This window comes from Hypanus sabinus, chromosome 4 (genome assembly GCF_030144855.1).
Source record: "Hypanus sabinus isolate sHypSab1 chromosome 4, sHypSab1.hap1, whole genome shotgun sequence".
Taxonomy (NCBI): Eukaryota; Metazoa; Chordata; class Chondrichthyes; order Myliobatiformes; family Dasyatidae; genus Hypanus; species Hypanus sabinus.
Window position 1 is genome coordinate 110,672,323 of NC_082709.1, and position 12,135 is coordinate 110,684,457.

The 12,135-nt window shown below is 39.1% G+C and overlaps 1 protein-coding gene across 2 annotated transcripts in view; it reads left to right on the forward strand.

The window, feature by feature from the left end:
* The window catches only part of fndc3a (fibronectin type III domain containing 3A), a 241,776-nt gene that overhangs the window by 41,198 nt on the left and 188,443 nt on the right, over positions 1-12,135 (forward strand). For both annotated transcript variants that reach the window (XM_059967865.1, XM_059967866.1), the window contains exon 2: positions 782-915. In XM_059967865.1, coding sequence (XP_059823848.1) covers positions 823-915 — 93 coding nt within the window. In that variant the 5' untranslated portion in view covers positions 782-822. The remainder of the gene's footprint in view (positions 1-781; positions 916-12,135) is intronic.

Genomic DNA, 12,135 nt, shown 5'->3' on the forward strand with positions numbered 1-12,135 from the left:
GACATTTCAACCATGGGAAGGCAGTTAATTTTGATCAAAGAAACACCAGAGGAATGCATTAAGAAGAAAACTAGACTAAGAGAAAGGTCCAAGAGGAAGACACATCAAGCATTAATTCTAAAGCAGGGTACTGCAGCTGCCGAAAATGCTCGTCAGGTCAGGCAGCATTGGTGTAGAGAGAAAAGTTTCAGGTCAGTAATCTTTCAGCAGAAGATAGATAGGTACCCAGGAACTTCAAGCTTCAAAAATTTGTGTCCTGAAATTAGGAGGAATTTTTTTTTGTCTAATAAGTATAAACTAAACTAACATTGTTGAAGAGACATTGAAAACATGAATGCAATGGCATGTGGAGATGAAGTTTCCTGCTTTGTTTAATTTTTGGCTTTTACTTATTAAAGATAGAATGTAGGCATGTTAGCTTTGGATATAGGGGATGTTGATAATCTGTCAGCTGCCATGCTGCTCCTGGCAACTTTTAGGAGAGGGGCCAAGTGAGGTTTTGCAGCATGGGAGCACTTTTATAAGATGGAATTCTACCTGTAATGAACAAAGAACTTTGTAGAGAGGTTTTTCAAGATCTGGACAAGGTATGTCTGCAGTAAATTCAAAGGATCTCAATGATATCAGGATTTGAACAATGGAAAGGGGCTGATATGAGAGAAGGATCTCCAATTTCTTAAATTGATAGATAGCATTAACCATTTCTGAATCTTGGAAGTAATCAAATCAGATGTAGAACTATTTTATTTTCCATTAAAATACTGTCTTTCTTTTAAACCAGGAGTAGGAAGAAGAAACCTGTCTGTGGCAATACTTACAATAATGGCAGAAAATCCACCACCACTTGACGCAACCTCACTTCTCAATGTTGATTTGTCTCTTCTACCTCCTCTAGTGAATGGAGACGGGACCCAGGTGAGCAATGCCATAAGCCATCCTCAGGATTTTGTAAACTACTTCGTAACTTTTTAATTAGCTTCTTAAATTATCTTACAGTAAACATTGGGTTTTGTTTGCTTGAAATTCTTTTACTTTTTAACTACTGCTGATAAAGTTTTGAAAAGAAAACAGGCCATGAAACCAATTTCAACCCTTTTTTTGCTGCACAAAACTTACACTGCATGGAGCAGTTAATGCATTTCCTGAAATGTGTAGTGGCTATAGTTACTAGGCTGGCTTGCACTCAAAGATGTACGAAAAGAGACTTCTGCCATCCCCAAAGGTTCAATTGAATTTAATTGAATTGAGCGTTCTTTTAATATTGCACACTCATTTGAAAATTGCATAAGCTCTAAAAGGTGTAGCTAGACTTAAGAAATTCACATCATGATTGTCCTGAGTTGAGGAGAGACTGTGGGGTGGGGGGGGTGGGGAGAGATGTTTATCCCAGTTTTTGTCGAAGGACATGATATTCCATACCAGGTTAGTATATTAGCAAGGGGAACTGGAGTCCTGCTACAGCCATTGCATAAAGAACTGACAGATGGCGTTTCTAACTCTGCCATCCAGCAATAAGAATTGCCACTCTTTAGAGCATTGCAGAATTTCATGACTTCGAGATATGTCAGGGTGAATCACAAATCACTGAAAACAGTAATACCAGGCTGTTTCAGTAATTGGATCTGAAATGAAGTTTGTTTTTCTGATGTGCTACGATTCTAAAAAGAAATACGAAAGATTATTATTTGACATTAGAATGCTTTTGGCTGATTATTGTTGAAACTGTTGAGGCACCCCTTGAATCTCAGCAGCATAATGTTGGAAACAGTACTCTTTATTTGATTAATATCCATTCATTTTGGAAACTCTTAAAACCCAAACCCTTTTATTCCACAAACGTTTCTGCTCAGCTTTCTATATGAGAGTGAATTGTACTTTTTCTTAAAGGCCCATTGATTTCTCTAATGTGGTTATTCTTCATGAACTGTGCATATTGATCAGACATTATTAAGCCCAGCAGAATCATTTTTACTGCCAGGAGAAGGGGCAAAGGTAGGTTACTGGTGTCTTAAAAGCAGTCACTTTGGGCAGATGAGGCTCATCATCCGTAGTTGGCAGCTGCTTTGCGGCTACACAAACTCATGTGGAGGGCTTCTAAAGTAAGCCCTGAGGAAAAATCTGTAACTGGAGTCCTAAGGCAGTGCCAAGTTGAATTAAACGCTGATTGGCAATTCCTTTGACTCCGCTGGTGACAAATGGTCTCTGCCATTCTTTTGGGTTCATTGACTACATTAAGAGGGGGAGCCTGCAACATGGGCAACAACTTGCTCTCTATATTGTACTGCCCTGGCTTACATAGAAACATAGAAGACCTACAGCACAATGTAGGCCCTTCGGCCCACAAAGTTGTGTCGAACCTGTCCGTACCTGAGAACTTACCTAGGGTTACATGTAGCCCTCTACTTTTCTGACCTCCATATACCTGTCCAGGAGTCTCTAAAAAGACCCTATCATATCTGCCTCCACCACCATCGCAGGCAGCCCATTCCACATATTCACCAGTCTCTGCATTTTAAAAAAAAACTTACCCCTGACATCTCCTCAGTATCTACTTCCAAGCACCTTAAAACTATGCCCTCTCATGCTAGCCCTGGGAAAAAGCCTCTGACTATCCACACGATCAATGCCTCTCATTATCTTATACACCTCAATCAGGTCATCTCTCATTCTCCATCGCTCAAGGAAAAAAGGCCGAGTTCACTCAACCTATTCTCATAAGGCATGCTTCCCAATCCAAGCAACATCCTTGTAACACTCACAAAATGCTGGTGGAACAAGCAGGCCAGGCAGTATCTATAGGGAGAAGCACTGTTGACGTTTCGGGCCGAGACCCTTCGGGGACTAGGCCCGAAACGTCGACAGCAGTCCTGATGAAGGGTCTCAGCCCGAAACGTCGACAGCACTTCTCCTTATAGGTGCTGCCTGGCCTGCAGTGTTCCAGCAGCATTTTGTGTGTGTTGCTTGAATTTCCAGTATCTGCAGATTTCCTCAAGTTTGCCTTTTAAACATCCTTGTAAAACTCCTCTGCACCCTTTTTATGGTTTCCACATCCTTCCTATTGTAAGGTGATCAGAACTGAGCACAGTACTCCAAGTGGGGTCTGACCAGGGTCTTATATAGCTGCAACATTACCTCTCAGCTCCTAAACACAATCACACAATTGATGAAGGCCAATGTATCATATGCTTTCTTAACCTGCACCGCAGCCTTGAGTGTCCTATGGACTCAGACTCCAAGATCCCTCTGATCCTCCACACTGCCAAGAGTCTTACCATTAATACTATATTCTGCCATCATATTTGACCTACCAATATTTTCACACTTATCTGGGTTGAACTCCATTTGCCACTTCTCAGCCCATTTTTGCATCCTATCATTGTCCCACTATAACCTTTGACAGCCCTCCACAATATCCACAACACCTCCAACCTTTGTGTCATCAGCAAATTTACTAACCCATCCCTCCACACATCCAAGTCATTTATAGAAATCCCGAAGAGTAGGGGTCCCAGAACAGATCCCTGAGACACATCGCTGGTGACCTACTTCCATGCAGAATATGACCCATTTACAACCACACTTTGACTTCTGTGGGCAAGCCAGTTCTGGATCCACAAAGCAATGTCCCCTTGGATCCCATGCTTCCTTACTTTCTCAATAAGCCTTGTATGGGGTACCTTGTCAAATGCTTTGCTGAAATCCATATACATTACATCTACTGCTTTTTCATCATCAATGTGTTTAGTCACATCCTCAAAAAATTCAATCAGGCTCATAAGGCATGACCTGCCTTTCATAAAGCTGTGCTGACTGTTCCTAATCGTATTATACCTCTCCAAAAGTTCATAAATCCTGCCTGTCATGGATATTCTCCGTCAACTTACGAACTATTGAAGTAAGACTCACTGGTCTGTAATTTCCTGGGCTATCTCTACTCCCTTTTTTTGAATAATGGAACAACATCTGCAACCCTCTAATCCTCCGGAACCTCTCCTGTCCCCATTGATGATGCAGAGATCATTGTCAGAGGCTCAGCAATCTCTTCCTTTGCCCCCCCCCCCCCACAGTAGCCTGGGGTACATCTCGTCCGGTTCTGATGACTTATCCAACTTGATCTTTCTAAAACCTACTGCACACTCTTTCTTAATATTTACTACATGCTCAAGCTTTTCAGTCTGCTGTAAGTCATCCCTACAATTGTCAAGATCCTTTTCTGTAATGAATACTTTTCTTTTATTAAACTTTTTTTATTGAGTTTTCAAATAATTACAGAAATAAAACAAAATATATGAAAAAAATATATATACCCTACCCCCCTCCCCTTAACCCCTCCCCCCTAAAATCCCTATATAAAAAAGAAAGAAAGAAAGAAAGAAAGGAAAAAAAAAGAAAGAAAGAAAGAAAGAAAGAAAGAGTGCCTGGATATCGGAAGATCCCCACATGCTCCATGGAGTTTGTAATAACTTTAGTATATATATTTATTTCTTTCCCCAAATAACCAATTATTTCATCTTCGGAGCACCTAAATATTTAATCCTGTCTTTCGTAAATAAGGGCGCCAAATTTTCAAAAATGTTTCATATTTATCTCTTAAATTGTAAGTAATTTTTTCAAGTGGAATACAGCCATAAATTTCCTTCTTCCAACGATCTATACTTAAGTATGTATCCGATTTCCAAGTAACTGCAATAGCCTTTTTGGCTACTGCCAATGCAATTTTTATAAATTCTTTCTGATATTTATTCAATTTGGGTTTCGGTTTTATCCCTTCAATATCGCCTAGTAAAAATAATATTGGATTGATATGTCTTGATAGTATGACAAATACAATAAATGTCCGGTTAAGATTAGTGCAATATTTTTTACATCAATTATATATTACACCACAAAAAATAAATAAATTAAACCCAAATTTATCCGATCAGTGTTTCCGATGTAAACAAGACGTCGGTACTTTTTTACATTCTACTTTGTCTTGTTCTAAAATTCAATCTTTTTGGACAAATTTAAGAGTTTTATTGGAACAAATTATTGGAACACAACTTCCACATAATCCAATATTATTTTTTTTCTGTAATAAATACTGAAGTAAAGTACTCATTAAGTAGATCTGCTGTCTCTTCCGGTTCTATACACATTTTTCCACTGTCGCACTTGATTGGTCCTATTCTCTCACATCTTATCTTCTGGCTCTTCATATACTTGTAGAATGCTTTGGGATTTTCCTTAATCCTGTCTGCCAAGGCCTTCTCATGGCCCTTCTGGCTCTCCTAATGTCTTTCTTGAGCTCCTTCCTTGCTAGCCTTATAATCTAATAGCTCTTTATTATTAACTAGCTTTTTGAACCTTTTGTAGGCTCTTCTTTTCTCCTTGACTATAATTACAACAGCCTTTGTACACATGAGGAAATCTGCAGATGCTGGAAATTCAAACAACACACACAACTCGGCCCGAAACGTCGACAGTGCTTCCCACTATAGATGCTGCCTGGCCTGCTGTGTTCCATCAGCATTTTGTGAGCCTTTGTACACCACAGTTCCTGTACCCTACCATCCTTTCCCTATCTTATTGGAATGTACCTACATAGAACTGCACGCAAATACCCCCTGAACATTTGCCACATTTCATCCGTACATTTCCCTGAGAACATCTGTTTCCAATTTTATGCTTCCAAGTTCCTGCCTGATAGCCTCATATTTCCCCTTACTTCAATTAAATGTTTTCCTAACTTGTCTGTTCCTATCCCTCTCCAGCCCTATGGTAAAAGAGATAGCATTGTAATTGCTATCTCCAAAATGCTCTTCCACTGAGTGATTTGACACCTGGCCAGGTTCATTTCCCAATACCAGATCAAGTACAGCCTCTCGTCTTGTAAGCTTATCTACATAGTGTGCCAAGAAACCTTCTTGAACACACCTAACAAACTCAACCCCTCGCTCTAGGGGCATGCCAATCGATATTTGCGAAATTAAAATCTCCCACCACGACAACCCTGTTATTATTACACCTTTCCAGAATCTGTCTCCCTATCTGCTCCTCAATGTCCTTGTTACTATTGGGTGGTCTATAAAAAACGCCCAGTAGAGTTATTGACCCCTTCCTGTTTTTAACTTCCACCCACTGAGACTCTGTAGACAATTTCTCCATGTCTTTCTGCTTTTCTACGGCCGTGACACTATCTCTGATCAACAGTGCCATGCCCCCACCACTTTTGCCTCCCTCCCTGTCCTTTCTGAAACATCCAAAGCCTGGCATGTCATTGTAGACAGCTCAGATGCACCATCCGTGGTTGACCCTGATCAATGGAGGGCCTCAAGCGTGACATTATGGCCGAGTTCACTCTTGTCTTGCCTGTTTATTACACTTCACTTTCTAGCAGATGTCTCTGGTACTGAACAAAAGCAGGAATTGCAAAATGTGCTGTATCAGGGCAGCATATAGGAGATCTTGAACCAGAATCATGATACTTTGAATGGATAGCGGCATTAAAAAAAACCTATGTGTAGTTCCTGAGGAAAATAGAGAAAGGAATAGACTATGCAGCCCTCAAGCCTGCCCCACTACTCAATATGAGAGCTGATTTGCCCCAGACCTATCTCTTATGTGCCAGCTTCCCTTAACCATTAGTTGCTCTAATCTTTAAACAAAAATCTACTTCCTCTTTTAAAAACTTCCAGTGATCCTAATTACAGGAAGGATATTAATAAAGTTGAAAGAGTGCAGAGAAGGTTTACAAGGATGTTGCTGGGACTTGAGAAACTGAGTTACAGAGAAAGGTTGAATAAGTTAGGACTTTATTCCCTGGAGCATGGGAGAATGAGGGGTGATTTGATAGAGGTGTATAAAATTATGATGGGTATAGATAGAGTGAATGCAAGCAAGCTTTTTCTGCTGAGGCTAGGGGAGAAAAAACCAGAGGTCATGGGTTAAGGGTGAAGGGGGAAAAGTTTAAAGGGAACATGGGGGGGGCTTCTTCACGCAGAGAGTGGTGGGAGTGTGGAATGAGCTGCCAGATGAAGTGGTAAATGCGAGCTCACTTTTGGCATTTAAGAAAAACTTGGACAAGTATATGGATGAGAGGGGTTTAGAGGGATATGGGCCAGGTGCAGGTCAGTGGGACTAGGCAGAAAAATGGTTTGGCACAGCCAAGAAGGGCCAAAAGGCCTGTTTCTGTGCTGTAATGTTCTATGGTTCTATGGGTCCAGCCGCTAACAGTCCAGGATATAGATTTCTAGAGTTTTCCTACCCTTTGCAAGAAATTGTATGTATGCACTTCAGTTTTTATTAATTGCCCTCTTTTTAAAAAAATATTTATTTATTAAATTTTAGAAATTACAAAGAATAAATGTAATAGTAAAATAGTAAGAAAGATAATCTTAACCCTCCCCCCCTTAACCCTTATCTAAAGAAAGAAAAAAGAAGAGAAAGATTGCCTGGATTTCGGAGGATCCCCACATGCTCCATGGAGTTCAAAATAATTTTGATATTTATTTTTTACTTTCCCCAATTACTATAATTTTATCTTCAAAGGACCTATGTATTTAATCCTATCTTTTGTAACCCAATCTCTCTTTAATTTCTTATGTTTTGTTTCTGTTAAATGTGTTTCTTGTTTAAAAAAAAGAGCTATATCTCATTTCATTTTCTTAATATATGTTAAAACTCTTCTTCTTTTCACAGGTCCATTAATTCCATTAACATTAAAACTTAAAAAAAAAAAATAATTAAATTAATCATTCATAGTACCTTGGGAATTCTTTAAAATTCCCCATGTTGGTATGAGTCTCTCCCCAATCATCCAGGCAAAGAAGAGGAAAAATAGAAAAAAGATAACTAATATATAAGAAAAAAAAACCAAAATACCCTCCCACTAATGTTGTGAATAAAAAGAACACAACATTACCCCCCCCCCCCCCCCATTTTACGGGTCATGGCAATTGCCATGATTGTACACGTGAAACTCGCAGCTATCGATCAGGAGCTCCCCCAGCTCCCCCGCAAAAAAAAAGAAAAATATATCAATAAAGAAAAGAAAAAAAAATTAATGTCTGTACTCTCAATTAATACTCCTCGACCGTTTTTTTTCTTATAAATGTCCGTCAGGTCCAACCTTATTTCAGTCTTCATCATTAGTCCATTTCATTTCTACAATTCTTTAGTCCTCTTCATGGGCATCAGGTAATTCTTGTACAAATTCCTCTGTTTTCTGGTAGTCAACAAAGAATCTCCTTCCTTCATTATCCAGGAAAATTATCAATTTTGCTGGATAGCTCAATAAAAATTTATAGCCCTTTTCCCATAAAGATTTTTTCACTGGATTAAATTCCTTCCACCTCTTCAACAGATAGTAGCTTATGTCTGGATAAAAAAAAACTCTTTTCCCTTCTACTATCAATGGCCCATTTCTCTTTTTAGCACCTTGAGTAGCTGCCTTCAGGATCATTTCTTTATCTTGATGCCTTAAACATTTTATCAAAATTAATCTCAGATTTTGATCTTGTTGAGGTCGTGGTCTTAAAGCTCTATGTGCTCTTTCAATTTCAATTACTTGACTTCCTTCTTTCATTTCCAAAATTTCCGGAATCCATTTTTGAAAGAATTTTATTGGATTTTCTCCCTCTGTACCTTCCATAAGACCAACAATTTTAATATTATTTCATCTACTAGAGTTCTCAAGAGCATCCATTTTTTCCATCGTCCGTTTTCTTTCTGCTGTCCAGGCAAGCTTATCGTATTCTATCTTTTCTGTTCTTTCCGTGTTTTCTTCTATTTTTACTTCCATCTCTTTAACTTTATTATCCATCTTTTTTTGTTCTTCCACCACATTGTCAAGTGTATTCTGTATGCTTCTTATATCTGTTCTTATAGCTTTAAATTCATTTGCCATATCTGTTCTTATAGCTTTAATTTCATTCGCCATATCTGTTCTTATAACTTTTAATTCATTGATTATATATATCAGGATATCTTTTATGTCTCCTTTAATCTCTTCCTTCTTTTCTTCTTTTTCTTCTGGATTTCCCAAAGAGTCTGTTTCAACTTCTGACTCACTTTCAATTTCACTTCCAACCATAGTTAAAGCTTGTATTTTTGTTAACATCTGTTCATGCATACTTTCGCGTATGCGTTGTTCTTGCCGTTTCTTCTTAGAGACCGCCGACATTGCTGCAACTTCTTTTCCCGCAACATCAGAAGTGCCATGCACTTCGTCGGGAGAAGATCCAACTTGAGTCGGAGGCTTCGCCAAGATGGCTAGGCCTTTTTCCCCGCCGATTTGCGCAGTCTTCAAAGTAGTAGCTTTCTTCTGTTTCAGTTTAGGAGCCATATCAAAGGATAATCCTGAGTTGCTTATAAGTAGTTTCTAATAGATATTTGTTAACTCTTCTTCATTTAAACCTTATTTCATTACTTTTTGCGAGGGAGCTGGAGTCCCAACGTCTCGACCCTACATCATCACGTGACGTCCCCCCATTAATTGCCCTCTTAACTTGTAATATTGTCCCCTGTTTGAGATTCACACAGAAGTGGAAGCATTGCAAAACTTACTATATCATACCCCCTTTAGTATCTTCTATGCTTCAATAAGATCCCTTCTTATTCTTCGATCTTTAAAGAAAATAAGCACCAATTTTGTTAGTTGCTAGTGATAGGAAAACCCTATCATTCAAGCAGCTAAGGTACTAAATCTCATTTAGAGTGCTTTCATTGCCAGTATATCGTAAATAAAAGTGATTTCACTAATACCCTGCATGGCTGTACTAAAATCAATCAATCAAATATGATGGACCAGTCTAGGTTCTAGAGTGACGGTGCAGTAGTTTGAACAGTTTTTGATAAAGTTATATAGAGTAACTATTCCAAGGGGAAGAATTAAATAGAGATCACCCTGCAGTTTGAGAGGGAAAAGCTAAAACTGGATGTATTGGCATTATAAGACCATAAGATATCGGAGCAGATTTAGGCCATTTGGTCCATCGAGTCTGCTCCGCTATTTTGTCATGGCGGATCCATTTTTTCTTCTCAGCCCCAATATCCTGCCTTCTCTCCTTATCCCTTTATGCCCTGACCAATCAAGAATTTATCAACCTCTGCCTTAAATATACATAAAGACTTGGTCTCACACCTGCCTGTGGCAACAAATTCACCACTCTCTGACTGAAGAAATACATCCTCATTTCTGTTCTAAAAGGACATCCCCCTATTCTGAGGCTGTGTCCCCTGGTTTTAGACACTCCCACAATAGGAGACATCCTCTCCACATCCACTCTCTCAAGGTCTTTCACCATTTAATAGCTTTCAATTAGGTCACCCCCCATTCTTCTGAATTCTAGTGAATACAGGCACAGAGGCATCAAATGCTTTTCAAATGACAAGCTGTTTAATCCTGGAAACGTTTTTTGAATCTCCTTTGAATCCTGTCCAGTTTCATAAAGTTCTTTCTAAGATAAAGGGCCCAAAACTGCTCACAATACTCGGTAAGTGCTTCACTAGTACTTCATAAAGTCTCAACATTTACATCCTTTCTTTTATATTCTAGTCCTCTTAAAATGAATGCTAACAATGCATTTGCCCTCCTCACCACAGACACAACCTGCAAATTAACCTTTAGGGAATCCTACACAAGGATTCCCAAGTCCTTTTGCGTCTCAGTTTTTTTTTTGTATTTTCTCTCCATTTAGAAAATAGTCTGCCCTTACATTTCTTCTACCAAGAATGCATGACCATACCCTTCCTGACACTGTATTCCATCTGCCACTTTTTGCCCATTCTCCTAATCTATCTTTGTCCTTTTGTAGCCTCTGCTTCCTCAAAACTACTGCTCCGCCACCTATCTTCATATCACTTACAAACTTTGCAACAAAGCCATCAATTCCATCATCCAAATCTTTGACATATAATGTAAAAAGAATTGGTCCCAACACAGGCTCCTGTGGAACACCACTAGCCCTGGCAGCCAACCAAAAAAAGGCCTCCCTTTATTCCCACTCTTTGCTTCCTGCCAATCAGCTACTATACTAGAATCTTTTCTGTAATACCATGACATTTTGTGGGCCTTTGGCTAAGTACAGTACTGTGCAAATGTCTTAAGCACATATATATAGCTAGGTGCCTAAGGTTTTTGCATATTACTATAGTTATATTACACATTGCACTGTACTGCTGCTGCAGAACAACAAATTTCTTGACTTGGGAGAGTGATGATAAACCTGATTCTGTCTCTATTGTGGACTGGGAGTGGGAAGGGGAAGAGAGAGGAGGGATTGGGAAACACCAGAGAGACATTCTGCAATGATTAATAAATCAGTTGTTTGTAATCAAATAACCTTGCCTGGTGTCTCAGGGTTGCTGCACGTGTCTGCATCCGCGCCACCCCCACCCCAGGTCATTCATCTCTTCCTCCTGTCCCATGCCTCTCCTGAGGCGCTCAATAGCTCCCATCCAGGCACTTCTTCTCTTCCACTTGTCCCATGCCTCTTCTGCAGTGCTCCACCCTCATAATTTTCAACATCCTTTGCTCCTATCAGATTTACATACTCACTCTCCGGTCCATGTTGAGAAATACAGTACTGTGCAAAAGTCTTAGGCACTCTTTTTTGTATCTATATATATATATGAATAAAGAAAACTACAGCAGCATGAGAGAGGAGCTGACCAAAGTTGATTAGAAAAAGTCATTAGCAAGGATGATGGTAGGGCAGAATAGCTGGGGTTTTTGAGAGTAACATGGAACAATGTCTGACAAGGGAGAACAATGACCGCATAAAAGAGAGGGCATATAATATAGCAGAAATTAGTGGGAAGCTTTAAAAACCAACCAATGGCAACTAAAAAAGCAATAAAGAGAGAAAAGATGAAATATAAAGGTAAGCTAGCCAATGATATAAAGAGAAGATATCAAAAAACTTTTCATATATATAAAGAGTAAAAGAGAGACAAGAGTGGACATTAGACCACTGGAAAATGGCTCTAAAGAGGTAGTAATGAGGGACAAAGAAATGACAGATTAACTAAATAAATATTTTGTGTCACTCTTCAAAGTTCAAAGTAAATTCATTATCAAAGTACATATACAGTATGTCACCACATATAGCCCTGAAATTAATTTTGTGGGCATGCACAGTAAATCCGCGAAAC